This window comes from Borostomias antarcticus (assembly GCF_949987555.1).
Source record: "Borostomias antarcticus genome assembly, contig: scaffold_72, whole genome shotgun sequence".
Taxonomy (NCBI): domain Eukaryota; kingdom Metazoa; phylum Chordata; class Actinopteri; order Stomiiformes; family Stomiidae; genus Borostomias; species Borostomias antarcticus.
In genome coordinates this window covers 159555-185951 of record NW_028175989.1, presented here as the reverse complement: position 1 = coordinate 185951, position 26397 = coordinate 159555, and the positions used below count along the sequence as shown (strand labels likewise).

Genomic DNA, 26397 nt, shown 5'->3' with positions numbered 1-26397 from the left:
TATTGAAGTATACTGATCAATTATCAGGATAATATGAACACACACAATTCAACAATATATGAGAACACAAATGTGTCAGGATGGAGACAAAGCAGGAAGGGAATAAGTGTTAGGTGAGTGCAGCCTGGCCTAGGATCTCAGCAACACATAGCAACCACAACACATCAAACAAGCAGCGTTTAGCATGGAGCTTACGGTTTGTGTGGCGCGCGGCTCGCTTCGACTGGCCAGCTCTCGGTGTAGTCTCGAAGACCACGTGACCAGCGTTGTTGGTTTGGTTGATGGGCGTCGTCCGCCGGCTCGTTGCGTCACGGTGTTGCTGTTGTTGGCGTTGTAAGTTGCAGCGACCCAGAGTTCAGGCTTGACACTCAGTTTGCAGAGTAGTACAGTCTATTCTGGCGCTGTTTGGTGTCCAGCCAACCGAAACGGTTCAGAATTAAAGTTGCAAGGTCTCACCTCTCCACTCCCTCGCTCTTGCTAGGGATGGATCCAAGGAACAGTTTTGGTTGCTTTTCAGTAGATACAATGCGCGTCAACTCGCCCGTACCTACAAGAGAAAGAACAATGGCGGCTCACAGGTTAAATACCTGCAGCTTTTGGGGGGTGGGTGCTTGTGCCCCAGTCCTGTGATTGGCCAGTTGGGGACCAGTTGATTCGTAACCTCTCCTTTGGGGGTCGGAGAGACTGATAGTAATTTTCAAGGATATGTTTTAATCCGATCTCATTACCACCACATTGGAAGGACATTAATAAAAATGACATTATCATATTCAGTACATTGGCTGGAACATATAGAATCCAAACACTTGCATCTTAATCACACGTTGGATTCACAATTTTTAATACTGCTCTGAGCCCATTCGCTCCCCAAACCCCGTTTATTCACAGATATGTCCCTCATTGAAGAATAAACACTGGCACTGGGAGGATACCTCAGTTTCATGGCTGGGATGGCAGTTTTCTTATGAATGCAGGCTCTGGAATCCTCCAGACAATATCGTGTACTGCAGTTGGTGAGAGTGAGAGGGTCGTAAAGTTGGGCCTGTTCTGGTCAAGTCCTTTGATGTGGTTCTTAGGACGGCGGTGTGAACGTCCCTGGTTCTCTCTGGTGTTTACACTGGCCCCCTTTAGTGTGAAAGGCCTGATCTGACCTGTGACCCCAGGAAGCAGGCCTGATCTGACCTGTGACCCCAGGAAGCAGGCCTGATCTGACCTGTGACCCCAGGCCTGGACTGCCTGCGCAATGGCTCCTCTGCTACAATTGACTGAAATTCAATTTCCTGTGATGCCTTTTCATGTGTTGTAAGTGCAATTTGCTGCATGGGGAGTTTAGCATTTCAAATGTTCTGGTGTTAGAGTATGAAACTTTAAAAAATCAGAAACAAAACAAGTGGAAGTGATTTTGTCTGAAGCGTTGGGACACATTCTGTTTTAATTAACCATGGTGTAAAGGGCACACAAATGTCACACAAATTATTTGAAGATACATTTAAACAGCTTATGCATGGGGAGTTGTTCTGTCCATGGGCCAATGTTTGTTAAGTTTTGTGAAATTTGAGAGCAAACAAGCTAAGCTCAGTCACTAAGATCAATCAGGACAGCCATATTTTGTATACAGTGCGTCAGTTAGGATTTGTAACTATATAACTTTCCTGAGATTGTCCTGTCTTTTTTAAATCAATTGTTTATTTCAGAACAATACACAAATCATTGCATACCATTACAATTTCAAACAAAATAACAGTGTCTCTCCTAGCCTTTATCTTTACCCCCCTACCCCATGAACACCTGAGTAATCCCTCCCTCAAACCCGTGGTGACAGCATCCCTCCCACCCCATCCCATAATAGTTCTTCATTACATGATACTTTGGATTATGAAATCATAACAGTACAACAGGTTATATCCGTAGACTGTAACCTGTTGATAACAATAACACTGCATGATCAATTCCTGGGTTTGGACGGATGGATGGACGGATGGATGGATAGGAATGGAAATGAGCAATTCTCTCAGAGAATTATGTGAGCGGAGGGATTGGAGCGTTGTCAGCCTCAGCCCATCCCGTTGAACACTCCATGCGTTCCATATGGAATGTTGACAGGCAATTCCGCTCGGCCAAGTTCCGTGAAGGTCTTGGCGTCCAGGACCAACAGGAAAGTGCTGTTCTCCTGAAGACGGAAACACGGAGGGTCAAAGTGAGGGTTCAGAAACCATTTGCTGGTCTTTTTCTATTCAGTGACAAATGTAATGATATGACTTCCCTACCTGTCTGGGTGTGATGATGACAGACATGACCACCCCGTCATCCTCCTCCGTTGCATTGGGGGCAGGAACAAACACAGGCTCTGACGGGAACAGCCCTGGGTGGCGCCATGCCTGCACAGATAGAGACCATTTTTAAAATAACTCTTAACCTTGATGAAAGCGTCAACTACAGGCTTAGATGCGTAAGAGACCCACAGCATAGTTATCATTACAAAGTACTGTACATTACAGGTGTCAGAATAAGCCACTTTGGTAGAGAAAAGTATGTCGAGTGCTTGAGTGTGTCAGCCCAGGTGCAGATGCTGTATGTAACCCAGAGAAGTGGTTAGGATTCATATAGTTGTTATTGCAATGCTCTGGGGATTAATTAAGGTTCATTGGTAATAGTGACCTTCAGCTGTTTGCTCAGCACGTCCATCTTCAGCAGGGAGTCACTGAACACGTGTCCGAAGCCGCAGGCGTAGAAGTAGCGGTATGGCCGGGCGTTGTACTGAGCATAGTTGATGGCCGGGAACTCCAGACCGCCGTACTGCAACAGCTCGTCATCGTACAGTTCCTCGTGTGTACAGATCACCTGAGGCAGCGGGGAACGGGAAACAACGGCGTAGTCCCGTCGGTCAGCGGAAACATTCAACCCCCCCCGAGGTGCTGAATATGTTGAGCTGACAACTCCCTGCAAATATATAACTTCCCAAACTTGATTGATGCAATACGATGGACATGTTCCTGTAACATTTCTATAACGTTGACCCTCCTGAACAGGTCACAGACGTGTGCGTCAGGTATCCATGACAAACCACGCCATTCCCATGCACCAGCTGGCCTGCGTCACGCCGTCTGGCCAGCAGGGGGGGTCTGCCTTTTATCATGGGGGATCTGCCTTTTATCATGGGGGTCTGCCTTTTATCATGGGGGGTCTGCCTTTTATCATGGGGGGTCTGCCTTCTATCATGGGGGGTCTGCCTTTTATCATAGGCGGTCTGCCTTTTATCATGGGGGGTCTGCCTTTTATCATGGGGGGTCTGCCTTCTATCATGGGGGGTCTGCCTTTTATCATGGGGGGTCTGCCTTTTATCATAGGGGGTCTGCCTTTTATCATGGGGGGTCTGCCTTTTATCATGGGGGTCTGCCTTTTATCATAGGGGGTCTGCCTTCTATCAAGGGGGGTCTGCCTTTTATCATGGGGGGTCTGCCTTTTATCATGGGGGGTCTGCCTTTTATCATAGGGGGTCTGCCTTTTATCATGGGGGGTCTGCCTTTTATCATGGGGGGTCTGCCTTTTATCATAGGGGGTCTGCCTTTTATCATAGGGGGTCTGCCTTTTATCATGGGGGGTCTGCCTTCTATCATGGGGGGTCTGCCTTTTATCATAGGGGGTCTGCCTTTTATCATAGGGGGTCTGCCTTTTATCATGGGGGGTCTGCCTTCTATCATGGGGGGTCTGCCTTTTATCATTAGGAATAAAGAGGGGAGCAACTAGCTGGGTAGTAATTGAATAAAGAGGGGAGTCACTAGCTGGGTAGTAATTGAATAAAGAGGGGAGTAACTAGCTGGGTAGTAATTGAATAAAGAGGGGAGTAACTAGCTGGGTAGTAATTGAATAAAGAGGGGAGTAACTAGCTGGGTAGTAATTGAATAAAGAGGGGAGTAACTAGCTGGGTAGTAATTGAATAAAGAGGGGAGTAACTAGCTGGGTAGTAATTGAATAAAGATGGGAGTAACTAGCTGGGTAGTAATTGAATAAAGAGGGGAGTAACTAGCTGGGTAGTAATTGAATAAAGAGGAGAGTAACTAGCTGGGTAGTAATTGAATAAAGAGGGGAGTAACTAGCTGGGTAGTAATTGAATAAAGAGGGGAGTAACTAGCTGGGTAGTAATTGAATAAAGAGGGGAGTAACTAGCTGGGTAGTAATTGAATAAAGAGGGGAGTAACTAGCTGGGTAGTAATTGAATAAAGAGGGGAGTAACTAGCTGGGTAGTAATTGAATAAAGAGGGGAGTAACTAGCTGGGTAGTAATTGAATAAAGAGGGGAGTAACTAGCTGGGTAGTAATTGAATAAAGAGGGGAGTAACTAGCTGGGTAGTAATTGAATAAAGAGGGGAGTAACTAGCTGGGTAGTAATTGAATAAAGAGGAGAGTAACTAGCTGGGTAGTAATTGAATAAAGAGGGGAGTAACTAGCTGGGTAGTAATTGAATAAAGAGGGGAGTAACTAGCTGGGTAGTAATTGAATAAAGAGGGGAGTAACTAGCTGGGTAGTAATTGAATAAAGAGGGGAGTAACTAGCTGGGTAGTAATTGAATAAAGAGGGGAGTAACTAGCTGGGTAGTAATTGAATAAAGAGGGGAGTAACTAGCTGGGTAGTAATTGAATAAAGAGGGGAGAAACTAGCTGGGTAGTAATTGAATAAAGAGGGGAGCAACTAGCTGGGTAGTAATTGAATAAAGAGGGGAGTAACTAGCTGGGTAGTAATTGAATAAAGAGGAGAGTAACTAGCTGGGTAGTAATTGAATAAAGAGGGGAGTAACTAGCTGGGTAGTAATTGAATAAAGAGGGGAGTAACTAGCTGGGTAGTAATTGAATAAAGAGGAGAGTAACTAGCTGGGTAGTAATTGAATAAAGAGGGGAGTAACTAGCTGGGTAGTAATTGAATAAAGAGGGGAGTAACTAGCTGGGTAGTAATTGAATAAAGAGGGGAGTAACTAGCTGGGTAGTAATTGAATAAAGAGGGGAGTAACTAGCTGGGTAGTAATTGAATAAAGAGGGGAGTAACTAGCTGGGTAGTAATTGAATAAAGAGGGGAGTAACTAGCTGGGTAGTAATTGAATAAAGAGGAGAGTAACCAGCTGGGTAGTAATTGAATAAAGAGGGGAGTAACTAGCTGGGTAGTAATTGAATAAAGAGGGGAGTAACTAGCTGGGTAGTAATTGAATAAAGAGGAGAGTAACTAGCTGGGTAGTAATTGAATAAAGAGGAGAGTAACTAGCTGGGTAGTAATTGAATAAAGAGGGGAGTAACTAGCTGGGTAGTAATTGAATAAAGAGGAGAGTAACTAGCTGGGTAGTAATTGAATAAAGAGGGGAGCAACTAGCTGGGTAGTAATTGAATAAAGAGGGGAGTAACTAGCTGGGTAGTAATTGAATAAAGAGGGGAGTAACTAGCTGGGTAGTAATTGAATAAAGAGGGGAGTAACTAGCTGGGTAGTAATTGAATAAAGAGGGGAGTAACTAGCTGGGTAGTAATTGAATAAAGAGGAGAGTAACTAGCTGGGTAGTAATTGAATAAAGAGGGGAGTAACTAGCTGGGTAGTAATTGAATAAAGAGGGGAGTAACTAGCTGGGTAGTAATTGAATGAAGAGGAGAGTAACTAGCTGGGTAGTAATTGAATAAAGAGGAGAGTAACTAGCTGGGTAGTAATTGAATAAAGAGGGGAGTAACTAGCTGGGTAGTAATTGAATAAAGAGGAGAGTAACTAGCTGGGTAGTAATTGAATAAAGAGGGGAGTAACTAGCTGGGTAGTAATTGAATAAAGAGGGGAGTAACTAGCTGGGTAGTAATTGAATAAAGAGGGGAGTAACTAGCTGGGTAGTAATTGAATAAAGAGGAGAGTAACTAGCTGGGTAGTAATTGAATAAAGAGGAGAGTAACTAGCTGGGTAGTAATTGAATAAAGAGGAGAGTAACTAGCTGGGTAGTAATTGAATAAAGAGGAGAGTAACTAGCTGGGTAGTAATTGAATAAAGAGGGGAGTAACTAGCTGGGTAGTAATTGAATAAAGAGGGGAGTAACTAGCTGGGTAGTAATTGAATAAAGAGGGGAGCAACTAGCTGGGTAGTAATTGAATAAAGAGGGGAGTAACTAGCTGGGTAGTAATTGAATAAAGAGGAGAGTAACTAGCTGGGTAGTAATTGAATAAAGAGGGGAGTAACTAGCTGGGTAGTAATTGAATAAAGAGGAGAGTAACTAGCTGGGTAGTAATTGAATAAAGAGGAGAGTAACTAGCTGGGTAGTAATTGAATAAAGAGGAGAGTAACTAGCTGGGTAGTAATTGAATAAAGAGGGGAGTAACTAGCTGGGTAGTAATTGAATAAAGAGGGGAGAAACTAGCTGGGTAGTAATTGAATAAAGAGGGGAGCAACTAGCTGGGTAGTAATTGAATAAAGAGGGGAGTAACTAGCTGGGTAGTAATTGAATAAAGAGGAGAGTAACTAGCTGGGTAGTAATTGAATAAAGAGGGGAGTAACTAGCTGGGTAGTAATTGAATAAAGAGGGGAGTAACTAGCTGGGTAGTAATTGAATAAAGAGGAGAGTAACTAGCTGGGTAGTAATTGAATAAAGAGGGGAGTAACTAGCTGGGTAGTAATTGAATAAAGAGGGGAGTAACTAGCTGGGTAGTAATTGAATAAAGAGGGGAGTAACTAGCTGGGTAGTAATTGAATAAAGAGGGGAGTAACTAGCTGGGTAGTAATTGAATAAAGAGGAGAGTAACTAGCTGGGTAGTAATTGAATAAAGAGGGGAGTAACTAGCTGGGTAGTAATTGAATAAAGAGGGGAGTAACTAGCTGGGTAGTAATTGAATAAAGAGGAGAGTAACTAGCTGGGTTGTAATTGAATAAAGAGGAGAGTAACTAGCTGGGTAGTAATTGAATAAAGAGGGGAGTAACTAGCTGGGTAGTAATTGAATAAAGAGGAGAGTAACTAGCTGGGTAGTAATTGAATAAAGAGGGGAGCAACTAGCTGGGTAGTAATTGAATAAAGAGGGGAGTAACTAGCTGGGTAGTAATTGAATAAAGAGGGGAGTAACTAGCTGGGTAGTAATTGAATAAAGAGGGGAGTAACTAGCTGGGTAGTAATTGAATAAAGAGGGGAGTAACTAGCTGGGTAGTAATTGAATAAAGAGGAGAGTAACTAGCTGGGTAGTAATTGAATAAAGAGGGGAGTAACTAGCTGGGTAGTAATTGAATAAAGAGGGGAGTAACTAGCTGGGTAGTAATTGAATGAAGAGGAGAGTAACTAGCTGGGTAGTAATTGAATAAAGAGGAGAGTAACTAGCTGGGTAGTAATTGAATAAAGAGGGGAGTAACTAGCTGGGTAGTAATTGAATAAAGAGGAGAGTAACTAGCTGGGTAGTAATTGAATAAAGAGGGGAGTAACTAGCTGGGTAGTAATTGAATAAAGAGGGGAGTAACTAGCTGGGTAGTAATTGAATAAAGAGGGGAGTAACTAGCTGGGTAGTAATTGAATAAAGAGGGGAGTAACTAGCTGGGTAGTAATTGAATAAAGAGGGGAGTAACTAGCTGGGTAGTAATTGAATAAAGAGGAGAGTAACTAGCTGGGTAGTAATTGAATAAAGAGGAGAGTAACTAGCTGGGTAGTAATTGAATAAAGAGGGGAGTAACTAGCTGGGTAGTAATTGAATAAAGAGGGGAGTAACTAGCTGGGTAGTAATTGAATAAAGAGGGGAGCAACTAGCTGGGTAGTAATTGAATAAAGAGGGGAGTAACTAGCTGGGTAGTAATTGAATAAAGAGGAGAGTAACTAGCTGGGTAGTAATTGAATAAAGAGGGGAGTAACTAGCTGGGTAGTAATTGAATAAAGAGGAGAGTAACTAGCTGGGTAGTAATTGAATAAAGAGGAGAGTAACTAGCTGGGTAGTAATTGAATAAAGAGGAGAGTAACTAGCTGGGTAGTAATTGAATAAAGAGGAGAGTAACTAGCTGGGTAGTAATTGAATAAAGAGGGGAGTAACTAGCTGGGTAGTAATTGAATAAAGAGGAGAGTAACTAGCTGGGTAGTAATGGTTCTGGAGTGAGGTCTACCTTTCTCAGATGAAAAGTATTTTTATATGCAGTGAAACATAAAATACTTCTTTAGGAAGAATTGTCTATGATTAGAGTTTTGTGTCTGGATTGATTCCATTGTAGCGGTCATATTCTATAGCCAGATGCTCAGGTTGTAGAATGTTACAACTTATAACGTTTTTATGTAGTAGTAGTAGTACTTTATTAATTATGTTTTTTGTACTTTATTGATCCCTGGAGGAAACTGCATGATTGGTTCTAGCATACAAGAGTATTCAGACTAAGTGCAGCTGCAAAACTCATATCAAGGCTACATTACAACACAGATATATTCACACACACACACACACACACACACGCACACACGCACGCACACACGCACACACGCACACACGCACACACATACACACACACACACACACACACACATACACACACACACAAACACACACCTCCCCATTCTTGGCCTTCACAGCAGTAGCTTGACAGAAGTGCAGAGTGACCAGGTTCTGGTCGGTGGGTGTGTCTTTATCCACAGTCAGCGGAATGACGTATCTGCGCGGGAGGTTCCTACAGAGCGCGTTGTAAAACTGACAGAGCAATATGGAGGTTAAACGTACTGCCACTGTCACGTAGATTTGATATGATAATGATACATAGTGGTAATATGGTACATCCCAGACAATTGTTAGTGTCATCATAAACATAATTGAACCAGTCATGATTTCACAGAGTAGTAGACTGTGTGTGGATGTCACATGGTCAGACCTTGTCCATCTCCTCCCCCGGGGCCCTGCGGAGGTTCTCCAGGGTGAAGTCTCCAATGACCTCTCCGTCGTCACCACAGCACATATCCATGACCAGGAAGCCCCTCTCCTCATAGGCGTTGATCATGTGCAGGGCGAACATGGCTGGGCAGCGGTACGTCACCTTGCTTCGCTATTGGACGAGACATACCCAATCAGTGTTTGGGAGATGCTGGGTCATGGAGACAAACAAACCAATCTGAGAGGAAAATGACTAGTCCTAGGAGCATATTATATATAGCATAGATATACCTCGCCTGTGTGCCTGTCGACCACGTGGAAGAAAGTGTGGGTTTGAGGCTCCCAGCTCATGACCTTGTGGAAGCTCTTCCCCTGGATCCTGTACATCATGAACTTGAGCAGGTCCAGCTTGATGGGCTGCTCGATGAACACCACGTAGTTCTCCGACATGGCTGGAGACGCGCACACACACGCACACACACACACACACTCACACACGCACACGCACACACACTCACACACACACACACATACACACACGCACACACATACATACACACACGCACACGCACACACACACACACTCACACACACACACACACACACACACTCACACACACACACACTCACACACAGGCATAGAGGTGAGTTCCCCACAGAGTAAGGAGAAGCCTAGTGAGATAGAGATAGAGAGATATAGAGAGCGGCCTGGCCGGGGATAGAGAGAGAGAGGGTTTCCTCACCAAAGCTGTGGTAGTAGGATGGTTTCCTGGGCTGTGAAGCAGGAATGGAGCAGAGGACCTGAGCTCCACTGAGATCTGCTGCATCATCCTCCTGGCCGTCATCCACAGGAGGAGGAACACGGATGATGTTGTAGAAGAAGCCTGGAGAAGGAGAACACAGACAGGGGTGGAGGTTTGAGGGTTTATACTGGATTCAATTCTGGACCTCGAGGGGTCTTTATTTGGCCAGGGGCGGACTTACCCATTAGGGAAACGTAGGCAATTGCCTTGGGCCCCCAACTTACAGAGGGCCCCATAAACACCTCATAAACATATTGTTAATAATTATTTTTTGCTAATAATTATTTATTTCTAAAAATCCATATGCTAAATAGTCAGGTCAGTCAGAATGCCTAATTCATGAGTGTCTCAGTCAGCCCCCCCCTCCCAGTCACTACCTTGAACTATTCCATTACTGCACATCTGAGGAAGTTATTCAGACCTCAGTACACTATTTCAAAACTGAAGCAAATAAGCTAACGTTACCCCAGTGATGCTTTTTTTTTTTTTTTACCAAACTGTCAAAGGTAACAACTTTTTCATGATGGCTACTGACAACACTAACAAAGAGCAGCAAGAAATACTTATACTAGTAGTGAAGAGGAGCTACCGGCAACCTTACAGGATAATCCTCCTTCGACTGGAGATGGTAACGTTCCTTGTAGCTGATGAAGATGGCGATAACAGATAATAACCAACTAGTGAGTAGCAGTCACCCTACTAACCATTGTCAGGTGAGTTTCTTCCCCCAGCATTAACTCAAGTCAAACTAGGTCACTGCCAAGCCTGATGGTTCATAATCAATCAATAACTACCGTAGCTAGGTAGCTAGCTAGCACTATAGCTTCATATTAGGTGATTAACGTTATGTGAGACAAGTAGGCTCACTAGCTAATGTATCTAACTCTACTCAAAGTAGTTAACAGTTATCTTACTGACATTTTGTTATTATCAGCAGCATTGCTTAAGTAGATGGGGCAGTATCAGTGTAACAATAGATAGATAGATAGATAGATAGATAGATAGATAGATAGATAGATAGATAGATAGATAGATAGATAGATAGATAGATAGATGGATAGACGGATAGACGGATAGACAGATAGACAGATAGACAGATAGATAGATAGATATAGATAGATAGATAGATAGATAGATAGATAGATAGATAGATAGATAGATAGATAGATAGATAGATAGATAGATGGATAGACGGATAGACGGATAGACGGATAGACAGATAGACAGATAGATAGATAGATAGATAGATAGATAGATAGATAGATAGATAGATAGATGGATAGACGGATAGACGGATAGACAGATAGACAGATAGATAGATAGATAGATAGATGGATAGATGGATAGATGGATAGACGGATAGACAGATAGACAGATAGATAGATAGATAGATAGATAGATAGATAGATAGATAGATAGATAGATAGAACTTAGCATACCACCCTTGCCATAGGAGTTCCCCATGTTGTATGTGGCTCCTTCACGGTCATAGTGTGGGTGGGCTGTGGCTGAGTTCACTGCTATGTAGTTAGTCCAGTCCACCTACCATGAACAGGCACACATCAACTTGGCTATCATCATCATCATCATCATCATCATCATCATCGCTCGTGTTGATAACACGGGCACCCCCCAAGGAACAGTCCTGTCAGCTTTCCTGTTCACCCTCTACACCTCTGACTTCAGCCACAACTCTGCAGCGTGTCACCTCCAGAGGTTCTTGGCCTCTATCGTGGGCTGCATCAGGGCAGACGATGAGGAGGAGTACAGGGATGTGATCAGGAGATTCGTTGAATGGTCTGAGTAGAACCAGCTCCCACTCAACATCAGCAAGACCAAGGAACTGGTGGTGGACTTCAGAAGGAACAGGAGGCCTCCAACCCTCATCACCATCCAGGGGGAGGATAGTGAGATGGTGGACTCCTACAGTACAAGTTCCTGGGAGTGCACCTGAACATCAAACTGGACTGGACTGACAACACTGAGGTCCTCTACAGGAAAGGACAGAGCAGACTGTTCTTCCTCAGGAGGCTCAGGTCTTTGATGTGTGTAGCAGACTGCTGAGGATGCTCTACCAGTCTGTGGGAGCAGCACACTGTTCTTTGCTGTTGCCTGCTGGGGAGGCAGCATCAGGTCTGGGGAGACAAACAAGCTGAACAAGCTGGTGAGGAGGGGCTGTTGGTGAGGAGGGCCGGCTTTGTTGTAAGGCAACAACTGGACAGCCTGGAGGCTGTGGTGGAGAGGAGGATGAGGGACAAACTGAAGTCCCTCCTGGACAACCCCTCTCATCCCCTCTATGATGAGCTGTGGCAGATGGGGAGCACCTTCAGCCACAGGCTCCTCCCACCCAGGTGCAAAACTGAATGGTTCAGGTGCTGCTTTGTGCCATCGGCCATCAGACTATAACAGTGCACAATGTGTGCATGTATGTATGTATTTTGAGTATTAGTATACATATTTCTGTATGTATATATTTCTTGTAATTTAATTTAATCTATTATATATTACCTATGTATATTCTTTATTCTGCTGTACTTTTTTCACACTGCTGCTGTACTTTTCCACTGCTGAAAAACCCAATTTCCCCACATGGGGATTATGAAAGTATCTATCTACTATATCTATCACTATGAGGATCTCCTGACCATATGAAATACAGATCTCTGTGGATGATATCTGTGTGTGTGTGAGCTGTTCTGTCAATACCTTCTCCTTGGTCTCCAGGCTCTGTGGATCAATACCTTCTCCTTGGTCTCCAGGCTCTGTGGATCAATACCTTCTCCTTGGTCTCCAGGCTCTGTGGATCAATGCGCCGCATGTAGTTGGTCTCAGTGCTGACGTAATAGTCTCCCTTGTACTTGACAAAATTCACACTGGCGTTGTCCGTGGCCTCTGTTAACACACACAGATATCAGAACTTCACACTCACACACACACACACACACACACACACACACACACACGCTTTCTTCCTTCCTTTCCATGGTGTGACATACAGCATCCATTCACAATACTGTATATTTGTACTACACTGTGTGTGCAACACAATACAACCAGCCCTGAGCTCCAGCCCAGTCCCAGCCTCACTGCCGTAGACATGGATCAACGTACTGAGGAGATGAACACAGACAGACCATCGCCCCTGAGAACACTCACTGGGGATTTGGAATCGAGAAAAGAACCGGGCAAAAATGTTCTTGCACGGGTCGGGCATAGCGAGCGTGCCGAACTCAGACACCACGATGCGGTTGGTCTTGGCGTTCTGTGTGTACGAGTCGCTGCGGAGGAAGCGGCTGCTGTAGGTGACCTTGCCGTCAGAGATGTGGAAGCGGTGCATCATTGCCATGCCGTCAAACCAGTGGTGGTAGCTGGGGATGCAGACAGAGATAAACCAATGGGTTTCGGTACAGTACTTCCAATATGGAAGTGTATAGGGTTATACATATAGAATATATACCCTAACCCTGTACCTATGGGTAGACATGCGTGTGTGTGTGTACAGTACATGCGTGCGTGCGTGCGTGTGTGTGTGTATGTGTGTGTGTGTGTACATGCATCTCTGTGAAGGCATGTGTGTTTATATATCTCCTGATACAGTATGTGTGTCTAGTTTGATGCAAAGGTCAGGTAGGTGTTGGGTCAGGTAGGTGTTGGGGTCAGGTAGGTGTTGGGTCAGGTAGGTGTTGGGTCAGGTAGGTGTTGGGGTCAGGTAGGTGTTGGGTCAGGTAGGTCAGGTAGGTGTTGGGTCAGGTAGGTGTTGGGTCAGGTAGGTGTTGGGGTCAGGTAGGTGTTGGGTCAGGTAGGTGTTGGGTCAGGTAGATGTTGGGTCAGGTAGGTGTTGGGTCAGGTAGGTGTTGGGTCAGGTAGGTGTTGGGTCAGGTAGGTGTTGGGTCAGGTAGGTGTTGGGGTCAGGTAGGTGTTGGGTCAGGTAGGTGTTGTGTCAGGTAGGTGTTGGGGTCAGGTAGGTGTTGGGTCAGGTAGATGTTGGGTCAGGTAGGTGTTGGGGTCAGGTAGGTGTTGGGTCAGGTAGGTGTTGGGGTCAGGTAGGTGTTGGGTCAGGTAGGTGTTGGGGTCAGGTAGGTGTTGGGTCAGGTAGGTGTTGGGGTCAGGTAGGTGTTGGGTCAGGTAGGTGTTGGGTCAGGTAGATGTTGGGTCAGGTAGGTGTTGGGGTCAGGTAGGTGTTGGGTCAGGTAGGTGTTGGGGTCAGGTAGGTGTTGGGGTCAGGTAGGTGTTGTGTCAGGTAGGTGTTGGGTCAGGTAGGTGTTGGGTCAGGTAGGTGTTGGGTCAGGTAGGTGTTTGGGGTCAGGTAGGTGTTGGGGTCAGGTAGGTGTTGGGTCAGGTAGGTGTTGGGTCAGGTAGATGTTGGGTCAGGTAGGTGTTGGGGTCAGGTAGGTGTTGGGTCAGGTAGGTGTTGGGTCAGGTAGGTGTTGGGTCAGGTAGGTGTTGGGGTCAGGTAGGTGTTGGGTCAGGTAGGTGTTGGGTCAGGTAGGTGTTGGGTCAGGTAGGTGTTGGGGTCAGGTAGGTGTTGGGTCAGGTAGGTGTTGGGGTCAGGTAGGTGTTGGGTCAGGTAGGTGTTGGGGTCAGGTAGGTGTTGGGGTCAGGTAGGTGTTGTGTCAGGTAGGTGTTGGGTCAGGTAGGTGTTGTGTCAGGTAGGTGTTGGGGTCAGGTAGGTGTTGGGTCAGGTAGGTGTTGGGTCAGGTAGGTGTTGGGGTCAGGTAGGTGTGGGGTCAGGTAGGTGTTGGGTCAGGTAGGTGTTGGGGTCAGGTAGGTGTTGGGGTCAGGTAGGTGTGGGGTCAGGTAGGTGTTGGGTCAGGTAGGTGTTGGGTCAGGTAGGTGTTGGGTCAGGTAGGTCAGGTAGGTGTTGGGTCAGGTAGGTGTTGGGTCAGGTAGGTGTTGGGGTCAGGTAGGTGTTGGGTCAGGTAGGTGTTGGGGTCAGGTAGGTGTTGGGTCAGGTAGGTGTTGGGGTCAGGTAGGTGTTGGGGTCAGGTAGGTGTTGGGTCAGGTAGGTGTTGGGTCAGGTAGGTGTTGGGGTCAGGTAGGTGTGGGGTCAGGTAGGTGTTGGGTCAGGTAGGTCAGGTAGGTGTTGGGTCAGGTAGGTGTTGGGTCAGGTAGGTGTTGTGTCAGGTAGGTGTTGGGTCAGGTAGGTGTTGGGTCAGGTAGGTGTTGGGTCAGGTAGGTGTTGGGGTCAGGTAGGTGTTGGGTCAGGTAGGTGTTGGGTCAGGTAGGTGTTGGGGTCAGGTAGGTGTTGGGTCAGGTAGGTGTTGGGTCAGGTAGGTGTTGGGTCAGGTAGGTGTTGGGTCAGGTAGGTGTTGGGGTCAGGTTGGTCAGGTAGGTGTTGGGTCAGGTAGGTGTTGGGTCAGGTAGGTGTTGGGGTCAGGTAGGTGTTGGGGTCAGGTAGGTGTTGGGTCAGGTAGGTGTTGGGTCAGGTAGGTGTTGGGTCAGGTAGGTGTTGGGTCAGGTAGGTGTTGGGTCAGGTAGGTGTTGGGTCAGGTAGGTCAGGTAGGTGTTGGGTCAGGTAGGTGTTGGGGTCAGGTAGGTGTTGGGGTCAGGTAGGTGTTGGGTCAGGTAGGTGTTGTGTCAGGTAGGTGTTGGGGTCAGGTAGGTGTTGGGTCAGGTAGGTGTTGGGTCAGGTAGGTGTTGGGGTCAGGTTGGTCAGGTAGGTGTTGGGTCAGGTAGGTGTTGGGTCAGGTAGGTGTTGGGTCAGGTAGGTGTTGGGTCAGGTAGGTGTTGGGTCAGGTAGGTGTGGGGTCAGGTAGGTGTTGGGTCAGGTAGGTGTTGGGGTCAGGTAGGTGTTGGGTCAGGTAGGTGTTGGGTCAGGTAGGTGTTGGGGTCAGGTAGGTGTGGGGTCAGGTAGGTGTTGGGTCAGGTAGGTGTTGGGGTCAGGTAGGTGTTGGGTCAGGTAGGTGTTGGGTCAGGTAGGTCAGGTATGTGTTGGGGTCAGGTAGGTGTTGGGTCAGGTAGGTGTGGGGTCAGGTAGGTGTTGGGTCAGGTAGGTGTTGGGGTCAGGTAGGTGTTGGGGTCAGGTAGGTGTTGGGTCAGGTAGGTGTTGGGTCAGGTAGGTGTTGGGTCAGGTAGGTGTTGGGTCAGGTAGGTGTGGGGTCAGGTAGGTGTTGGGTCAGGTAGGTGTTGGGGTCAGGTAGGTGTTGGGGTCAGGTAGGTGTTGGGTCAGGTAGGTGTTGGGTCAGGTAGGTGTTGGGTCAGGTAGGTCAGGTAGGTGTTGGGTCAGGTAGGTGTTGGGTCAGGTAGGTGTTGGGTCAGGTAGGTGTTGGGTCAGGTAGGTGTTGGGTCAGGTAGGTGTTGGGTCAGGTAGGTGTTGGGTCAGGTAGGTGTTGGGGTCAGGTAGGTGTTGGGTCAGGTAGGTGTTGGGTCAGGTAGGTGTTGGGGACAGAACCCTATCTCACCTGTCGTTGCCAAACTCAAACTTCCCCGGCCCGTTCCGCAGGAAGCTGCCGTTGATCCAGGACGGAATGGTGCCCTTGATCTCCGTGGCGATGGGGTTGGGGGTCTCCTGCACTGAGCGCACCAGGGGGCTGATGCCCTCCAGCCCCTTGGCCAGGGGGCACTTCTTCTTGGGCGCTGCCATAGAGAGAGAGAGAGAGAGAGAGAGAGAGAGAGAGAAAGAAAGAGAGAGAAAGAGAGAGAGAGAGAGAGAGAGAGAGAGAGAGAGAGAGAGAAAGAAAGAGAGAGAGAGAGGCCTCAGTCAGGAGCAGTTTGTCTTCACACTACATGCAGGTCATAGGTCATTCTTGTCCTTCTGATGGCTGAGCTTAGAGGTGCAGCTGATCTCAGATTCTTTTAGATCTGCGTCTCCGGCCTAACTGAATACCGGAGAGGTAAGGACTAGGGTTAGGGTGAGGGTTAGGGTTAGGACTACTGTAGTACGCGATGTAACACAAACAAGAAATGATATACAGCCAGTCTGGAAAATGTAATACGCCCAAGCTATAAACACACACATATGAACGCACACACACACACACGCACACATACACACGCACACAAGCACGCACACACACACACACACACACACACACACACACACACACAGACAGTTAACCCTGCCCATGAATGTCTTTTTTATTACTTCAGGGACTTTGAGCCGTTATGAATGTGTACCGGTCAGAAGCAGGTCAAGGAGGTTGTTAACCATGTGTTCTCCCAGCACACTGATGTCCCTCTCAAAGACCTTATAATCACACAGGTTAACAACTTCATTATAATATTTTACATTGATGCAGTTGTAACCGTGTGGGCCAGGAGCACATCCATGGGTTGAAACGATTACTACAGGAAGTAGCTGAAACAGACCATCAACGCCATCTCTCTCTGTGTGCAGTCTTATGATTTATTACTACAGGAAGTAGCTGAAACAGACCATCAAGGCCATCTCTCTCTGTGTGCAGTCTTATGATTTATTACTACAGGAAGTAGCTGAAACAGAACATCAACGCCATCTCTCTCTGTGTGCAGTCTTATGATCTGTTCCACTGTCTGGAAGGAATGTTGGAGGATGGGGAAATGGTGTGCGTGGGACACTGACTATATTTTATTTTGTTTACACCTCAGTGCTACAAGAACCCTTTCAAGTTCCCAAGAGGGGTTACAAACCTCCCATAAAAAGACAAATAGTTCTAAACAGCACTCCTTTTTATCACTGTTATCAGTCGTATGCTACATAACACCAGTGACATTCAGAAAACCTACAATCTATTATGCAATTTTGAGATACAGTAAAACAGAAGTGTTGACACAAGGGGTACTCCTTATACTACAGGTCCATTAGTCCAGTTGGGTCTGTCAGTTATTAATAACCAGGATGATTCATCACAGGTCTGTCAGTTCTGCAGTGATTCTGATAATAACCAGGATGATTCATAACAGGTCTGTCACTCTGCAGTGATTCTGATAATAACCAGGATGATTCATAACAGGTCTGTCAGCTCTGCAGTGATTCTGGGCTGATAATAACCAGGATGATTCATAACAGGTCTGTCAGCTCTGCAGTGATTCTGGGCTGATAATAACCAGGATGATTCATAACAGGTCTGTCAGTTCTGCAGTGATTCTGATAATAACCAGGATGATTCATAACAGGTCTGTCAGCTCTGCAGTGATTCTGGGCTGATAATAACCAGGATGATTCATAACAGAACACCAAGCACAGCAGGTGCTTTCGTGGTAACTTCACTGTAGGTTGGGCTGTTTCACTCATTGCTATTTGCGCTGTTCCACTCCTTTTTCATTGCTACTGTTAGTTCCATTAGCCAACCAGATCTGTTGTACGGTATACCCATACACTACTCACATACTGTACCTGCACATACGGTAACTGTGCAGTACGCATGTCTGTCTAGGTGTCCCTTTAGTAACCGATCACCAGTCTTTAATGTGCCACTCCTTTGCTACCCACAGCCTCAAGTGAATAGTGGGGTATTGCCATGGAGATATACAGTATTACTCTCTGAACCTTACAAACACACAAGCAAATATCTTTGAAATGGTGAATTACACATTCACAATAGTCAAGCAAAAATAGCTCATCGATTAAATATTTGAAACATCCATAACTTAATGAACAGTTATTGTCTGTTTCTGAGTTGTGAGTTCACATGATTGTTGCCAGAAGGATGGTCTAATGGATACATGCCTTCATTAATTATTATGATTAATTTCATATTACTTGATGTGAGGAACTGCCGGCTTGATGACATCAAATATTAAGATCAGCATTGATAAAGCTAGATTTGAATATGCTACATTTTCACTTAGTGAGAGAGAGAGAGATTGTGTGTGTGTGTGTGTGTGTGTGTGTGTGTGTGTGTGTGTGTGTGTGTAGTTGACTCACCACTCTGTGTTTGGGGTGTGGTCTTTGACATGGCCAGCGGTTTAGTGGTCCTGTGATCCTGTGCAGATCTTCTCTGGATTTAAACAGGGCAGGAGAGGGAGGGAACAACCTTTGACCCTGACTGGAGCTACTGTCCCTGCACAGTGTGTAATCAACATCATAAATCATCATTACACAATATTGCATGTTTGAAGAAAGCTAACTGAAATGTTATGTAATGTTATGTTATTATTCCCTTGTGTAATAAAACCAAGACATACCAGTAGCTACATTTAGAAGCAGAGCAGACCTTTAATGGCACTAAAGACAACTAGAAGAGCCCTCAGAGATCGCATAGCCCTGCCCGTTAATGCATCAGCGCACAGTGACATTAGGATACTAATAGGCCTACTTAGAGGAGACATGTCAAAAATATACTTGTGGTGAAAAATAATGGATCTGCCCTGTGATTCGGAGCTGTCCCAAAAAGTATTAGGTTCTAAGTTGGCCCTAGACCTGGTCCAGGGCGATATCCTACAGATAACGCCCTGTTACTCTCAATGCAATTTACCTATGAAAGCGCTTCCTCGGCCCGCTCGTCCGAGTCTACAGACAAAACCGTTTCGTTACTCACCAAAGTAAACACATCGTTGGAAAGATGAAAGCCTTTTCTCCGAGGTCGCTACAGTTTGTAGTCCCACAACTTTCAAATAAAAGGCAAATTTGTACACTTAAATGTTTTATATCCACAGCGCATCGACTGTCTTCTTCTACCGGCGATTCGGCGTTCTCCGCTTTGTTTAGCCTACTCACTGCTGCCGCCCATGTTGGGGATGATGCATTACATCTTAAATGGTGTTGAGAGACTCGCGTTGAGGTATCTGATTAGCGGGAGAACATTTACGCTGAGTTATTAACTATGACAAATTTTAAACTTTAAAACATGTAAATAAAACATGCAAATAATGTAATGTAATGTAATGCATCATCCCCAACATGGGCGGCAGCAGTGAGTAATTCAGTCAATTCAGTATCAAGTGTGTCTAGAGTTATGGCCAATAACCAATAACGTGAGTAGAAATCCAGCCGCTGTGATGTCGTACGCAGTAAAGCACCTCTCTTTACAATGGAAGTTAATAGGAATGATTTATTTATGTAGCTTGTGACAACATTGGTTATACAGAGAGAAAAAGAATAGTACCAACTTTATAAGACAGGGTATCCGGCAGGTCCTTAAAAATTCTAAATTAATTTATCTAAATTAAAGGCCTTAATAGGTCTTGAATTCATTACTCAAAGGTCTTACAAACCGGGAGAGAACTATTTATTATTATGCTCTTTTTGTGTTTATATATATGTCTAGAGGTGATGTAAAAGACCTAGATCTGACTTCTGGACTGCAGCCAAGAACGGAACCAGAGACAGGAAGTAGTTTATACCTGTTTGTGTGTGTGTGTGTGTGTCTGTGTTGGGGCATGTACACATGCATACACAATGAGCCCTGCTACAGTACTGTATAACATACATAATCACACACACACACACACACAGGCCTGACACAACAAACACACACACACACAAACACACACGGCTGTTGGGATGGCTGTGGCTCAGGAGGTAGAGTGGGTTGTCCAATGACCGTAGGGTTTGTGGTTTGTCCTGTTTCCTCCTGTCCACATGTCAAAGTGTCCTTGGGCGAGACACTGAGCCCCAAATCACTCCCAATGAGCAGGCTAGCACCTGGCATGGCAGCTCCCGCCATTGGTGTGTGAATGTGTGTGTGAATGGATGAATGAGATGCCATTGTAAAGCTATATAAGTGCAGTCCACTTACACACACACACACACACACACACACACACACACACACACATAGGGGCATACAGTACACTTAACAAAAGCACCATACACACACAACCGTGATCCTAAAAGAGTGGCTGTCCATGATAGTGTACAGATCTACACTTTCCATCAGGAACTTAGATCACTCAAGACACAGCCTACAGTGAGACATAATTCAAGTCATTGTCTCATTAGTTGTTAGTTTAGAATATTATGCTTGCAATGTTGTTTTGTTTGTAACGTAATGATCTGATGCAATACAAGAGTCAAAATAAGCCAAGGTGTGAAGATGAGGCAACTCATTAGTAGTGTTTTGATCCCCATCATGCAGAAATCACACAGAACTCACACTCACACACACACACACACACACACACACACACACACACACACACACACACACACACACACACACTCACGCACACACACACACACACACACACACACACAGGTCATTTAACATAGTTAAATACACATTTTCATATGATTGATCAGCCTCTTTTATAACGAACGGGTGAGTTAAACACTCTCCCATCTTGTTAGTACCTCTTCAGAGGTCCAAACTCCCCATTATACAACGGTTAGTTCTGGTTCTTGATTCTGATTGGCTGGAAGCCGTGTTAAAATACTTTGTAACACACACCTGGGACCGCATATCATTCCATTTTCAATTTTAATGCGCCTCCCATTTGATCCAATGCATTGTAGTTGTTGTTGTTGTTGCTTGGCAACCCATTTGTTAGGGGAACTATTTTGCTCGGCGGAATTGAGGGAATGATGCTTCGTTTTGAATAAATGTTAATATTTTACATTGCTGTGTGTCTATTTTACACTAATAGCTGTAGTAACCGTTGTATAAAAGCAATAAACCACTCGAGGCTGTGTGTTATAGTGTTATCCGCTTCGCGTCGTGCCTAACAACGCCCCCTAGCTGTTATAAAATCACTATAAAACACAGCCTCTCGTGGTTTTTTTGCTTAATTATATGCTACACATGTGCCCCATAGGGTAAGACAGCAAGCCACATGCATCATGCCATAAGGAACCTGGAGTTGTTGTTGTAGCTCAGTCTTCAAATGAATCAGATAGCTGAGTTCTAGAATGACATTGTCAAGCTGGTTTTAATAAGCAATTCTGTTGAAATACACACTCATCCATTCATATCTGTTCATCACAGGGTCTTTTTATTACTCTCTGAAATAACAGTTACAGAACAAAAACACGCCCAGGTCCAAATGACCACAGGTGAGAGGAGCAGGGAGAGGGAGGAGCAGGAGGAGTGTGGTAGGGAGAGGGAGGAGCAGGAGGAGTGTGGTAGGGAGAGGGAGGAGCAGGAGGAGTGTGACAGGGAGAGGGAGGAGCAGGAGGAGTGTGGTAGGGAGAGGGAGGAGCAGGAGGAGTGTGGTAGGGAGAGGGAGGAGCATGGAGCAGGAGGAGTGTGGTAGGGAGAGGGAGGAGCGTGGAGGAGCAGGAGGAGTGTGGTAGGGAGAGGGAGGAGCGTGGAGGAGCAGGAGGAGTGTGGTAGGGAGAGGGAGGAGCAGGAGGAGTGTGGTAGGGAGAGGGAGGAGCAGGAGGAGTGTGGTAGGGAGAGGGAGGAGCAGGAGGAGTGTGGTAGGGAGAGGGAGGAGCAGGAGGAGTGTGGTAGGGGGAGGGAGGAGCGTGGAGGAGCAGGAGGAGTGTGGTAGGGAGAGGGAGTAGCAGGAGGAGCAGGAGGAGTGTGGTAGGGAGAGGGAGGAGCGTGGAGGAGTGTGGTAGGGAGAGGGAGGAGCAGGAGGAGTGTGGTAGGGAGAGGGAGGAGCAGGAGGAGTGTGGTAGGGAGAGGGAGGAGCAGGAGGAGTGTGGTAGGGAGAGGGAGGAGCAGGAGGAGTGTGGTAGGGAGAGGGAGGAGCGTGGAGGAGCAGGAGGAGTGTGGTAGGGAGAGGGAGGAGCAGGAGGAGTGTGGTAGGGAGAGGGAGGAGCAGGAGGAGTGTGGTAGGGAGAGGGAGGAGCGTGGTAACAGGGACACAAGGACATAACAGAAACAGGGACACGTGACTCAATCCCAGTAGTCCCAACCGGTCAGCCCACCAGGGAAACCCAGAGAGAGAAGGGATGTGAGTAAAGGAGAAGGGACGCTACTGAAGAGGCAGTCTCTGTCCTAAAACCTACCCATACATTTGTTCTCTCATTTGTTCATGTTCAAAGACAGCATCTCTGAAATGTGTCCCATACGAAATCAATCTCAGAAACATGATATGGGACTCATTCATTCAGTCATTTATTCATTCATGCGCCCATCCTTTAATTAATTCAATAATTCATTCATTCATTCACTCCCTAATCCCTTGAGCCGTTGACCCCTCATCACAACACGTCTCACCCTCAGACCAGGCCTCCCCAAACTGGTCCGCTGAACCAAAACCAGCTCCATGTTGTCCTTGACCTCCAGGTACGTCTGGCCTCCAGGCAGGAGGAGGACAAGGGAGCAAGGATTTGCCCCAGGGAGCCTAACAAGGGAGCATGTATTTGCCCCAGGGAGCCTAACAAGGGAGCATGTATTTGCCCCAGGGAGCCTAACAAGGGAGCATGTATTTGCCCCAGGGAGCCTAACAAGGGAGCATGTATTTGCCCCAGGGAGCCTAAGAGAAGATCAAACCTTTATTAACCCCAGGGGGGGGGGGGTAGTCACAGCAGCAGTGATACAGGAGGTAAAGAATAAAACACCAGGCACACAGAACCTGGCGAGGCCCTCAGGATGTAAACACGTCAGCTGTGGCCCCAAAACCCATGGCTGGATTCACCGCAGGCCTGAGGCAAATACCAGCACATCCTCCAGAGTGACAGGCTGGGCCTGTCCACCTACATAGACATGGACCAAAACATGATATTGCAGGGATGTGATTTTTCCTGATTAAACAGGATTTCCTCCTCCTACTTCAATGCCTAGACTTCACTGCTGTGTTATTTTGGTGTTAGATAATCCCCTTTAGGACAGCCCTGATCTGCTCCACCCTCAGTGAGGTACAGGCTACTCAGTGGTCACTCTTTACAGGGACTGTTAAGGAGCCTATCTCACTGATGGTGGAGCAGGAAGGGTTGTCCACCTGAAGTGGAGGGTCCTGTGATGATGTCATCAAAAGATTTAAGAGAAATTAGAGAACACAATAATAAAAACCAGTGAAGTGATGGCCGAGTCACCATAGCTACTGCTGTCACTATGATAGTGTGAATAATTTCACTTTCCCTTTTTTGTGTTGTTCATAGCCATTAATAGGTTGTATAAACGAAAATCAAAAAGGCATATCCCATTTAATTCATAGAATATACAGACATTTTGTAACACATTTCACAGAGACCCATACCTTCAACATCCAGGAGCCAATCCTCCCAGAACCCAATAGTCCTTGCCTCCATCCTTCTCCTATTGGACCCTGGGACTGACTGACAGCTGCCTGGAAAAGCCCCACAAGGTCCCTGGCCTTCAGGGATGTTTAGTCCTGGAGGAAGATTCCCTGAGAGGCCAGTGGGTGAGCAGTGACGCTTTCCAGGACACCAGCGTCCCCAATCCTTCTCTGAATCTGACACAAGATTAAATTAACAATGAATAAATCAAGAGTAACTTCACTGTTACTCCAACACTGTCGTTGTGTACTTCAGTGTTCTAATTAGAGTAGAAGAAATACCTATTTGAAATAATGTGTAAAGATCAACTGAAGGTGAAAACTTGCTTTGCCACAGTTGGACACACACACACACACACACACACACACACACACACAGAGAGAGAGAGAGAGAGAGACACACACACACACACACACACACCCACACCCCCCCACACCTACACACACACACACACACACACACACATAAACAGAGAGAGAGAGAGAGAGAGAGACACACACACAGAGAGAGAGAGAGACACACACACACCCACACACACACACACACAGAGACACACACACAGAGAGAGACACACACACACACACACACACACACAGAGAGAGAGAGACACACACACACACACACACAGGGAGTGAAACCCAGACAGGAAGTGCTTCAGACAGGGAGGGAGTAACTCTTTAGGAAGCATAGAGAATGTAACACAGGAAGCTCAGGGCCGTGCAGGGTGAGTCTCTGGAGTGGGCAGAGGAGCACATGACGTCTCTGGGATCCGTCTCTGGGGAAGTGACATTGAGTCAATGTGAGGAGACAACTCACTCGTTTAATATAGCAATCATTCCTGAGAGACAGGCCTTTACTGCCATTATGGCAGATGTTTCCAATTCTTTATTACTAATGGTTTATAATATTTACCTACTTGTGTGCTCACTGGGCTGCCTAAAAGGTTTTCTATGATATATTAAGAGTAAAATCCATGAAGAAGCAAGAACAATGTTGGATAGCTCCCTGGGAGTAAACAAACAATATCCTATTTCATGAAACCCAGCTAAATTCATTAAATTGACTCATTGTTTCACCAAACAAAGACTTTGATCTCCAATGCCAAAACATGTTTAAAGCCCCATTTTGTGATCTCTCCAAACGCTACCAGGACAATATTATACCAGAATAGTCGTGAGATATAGGGCAACACAGGGATATCATTGTTTTTTCAATTCAAATAGAGGCATGAGCATGGCTGACACAATCCAGGGACTTTTCGGTTGCACCTCGTGTATGTATGTATGTGTATATATATATAAATGAAATAGCATAGAAAAGTTAGTTAAAATAGACAAATACATCTATAATCAAAGCCTAACACCATGTCCTAACTGCTTGCGACGCGAGCAAAGAACGCGACATCGCATGCTTGCTGTCCTAACTGAAACCGTTAAATGTCCTGTTCTGTTACGTCATTTGTCTATATTACCAACTGAAGACAGACGCCTGTCAACGCGAGCGACAGGAGGGAAATAGGAACAGGGCGAGCGTCAAAAGGGCAGTTAAAACGTTGCGCCGTTTCGTGCTGCATCGCTCGCGTCCAGTTAGGACATAACAATAGAAAACAAAGCAATGGAACGCATTTTGTCGCTGACGCTCGCTCGCGTCGCGTGTAGTTAGGACACGGTGTAAAATACAATTATGTAAAATACATTTTTTAGTAAATTGTTGTTTTTCACTTTACTTTCCCCAAATGTAATACTGGGATGTAATAATACTGAATAATGACTACACACCACATAAACTTTCATGGAATGTCTGGAAATAAAAAGACCAAGGAAACAGGTTCTCTTTCTCCAAACGTATCAGTTACTTGTAATTTTTCACTGGAATGAACAAACAAACAATGGACTTGTTACTCCATAAATTAATAAAATCAATAAATAAACCATCTCATGAAGTGTATCAAACTATGAACAAGATATCTGATAGCAAAGCCGGTGGTCTTGAACGCATCTCAGAAGAACCAACTAGGATGGAAACTGGCGTGGATAACGTGGCTGGTGTGTGCTTCTCTTTTCTGAAAAATACAAAACAGAGAAACAACATTAATGATAAATTAGATTAATAAAGCGCCTTTCAATACACCCAAGGACGCTTTACAAGAACAGAGAAGACCAATGAGACAAAACAACAGGCAGGACTAACAACACAGGGTAAGCTAACCGAGTAGGTAAACTGGACAACTATGGGCCAAAGGCCTGGGCCTGGGCACGCGCACACACACACACACGCACACACGTGTGCAAAACAGACATTCACTGGAAAATTAAACATTCATTGTTGGATAGAAAGATGTATATTTTGCAGGACGTAAATCATTAGGCCTACTTTAGATTTGGTTTTGACTGAAACAAGAAGTTGGCGCACTTTGGAGAAGCACAGCCGCGCCTAGGCCGGATTTATAGTCGACGCAAACAACATAAGCGCAAGCTTCGCAAGGCCACGCAAGATGTAGTGCGCACCAATGATGTTTCCATGACAAAAGTAGACCGGCTTGAGATGTAAACAAGACGTAAACATGGAGATGTTACAACACCTGTTGCTCATAGCACTAGTGCTTATTTATGTTTCTTGTCCTCTTATTTCGGTTATTAAAGTTATAATATTTCCGTTATTCAGTCCCTCATCACCTTTGCGCTAGCTCGCTAGCTAGCTCGATAGCTAGCTCG

The 26397-nt window shown here is 45.7% G+C and overlaps 1 protein-coding gene across 1 annotated transcript; it reads right to left on the bottom strand.

The window, feature by feature from the left end:
- Window positions 1-2053: 2053 nt before the first annotated feature.
- Window positions 2054-23695, bottom strand: LOC311328943 (carotenoid-cleaving dioxygenase, mitochondrial-like; the record flags this gene model as incomplete). Its single annotated transcript, XM_084462838.1, has 15 exons — window positions 2054-2170; window positions 2268-2378; window positions 2659-2841; window positions 8519-8656; window positions 8835-9005; window positions 9125-9285; window positions 9577-9717; window positions 11076-11178; window positions 12413-12528; window positions 12793-13004; window positions 16038-16212; window positions 16753-16822; window positions 22662-22788; window positions 23083-23140; window positions 23644-23695. 15 exons carry the CDS (start codon window positions 23693-23695, stop codon window positions 2054-2056), a joined length of 1935 nt encoding a protein of 644 aa, XP_084318964.1.
- Window positions 23696-26397: the final 2702 nt, after the last annotated feature.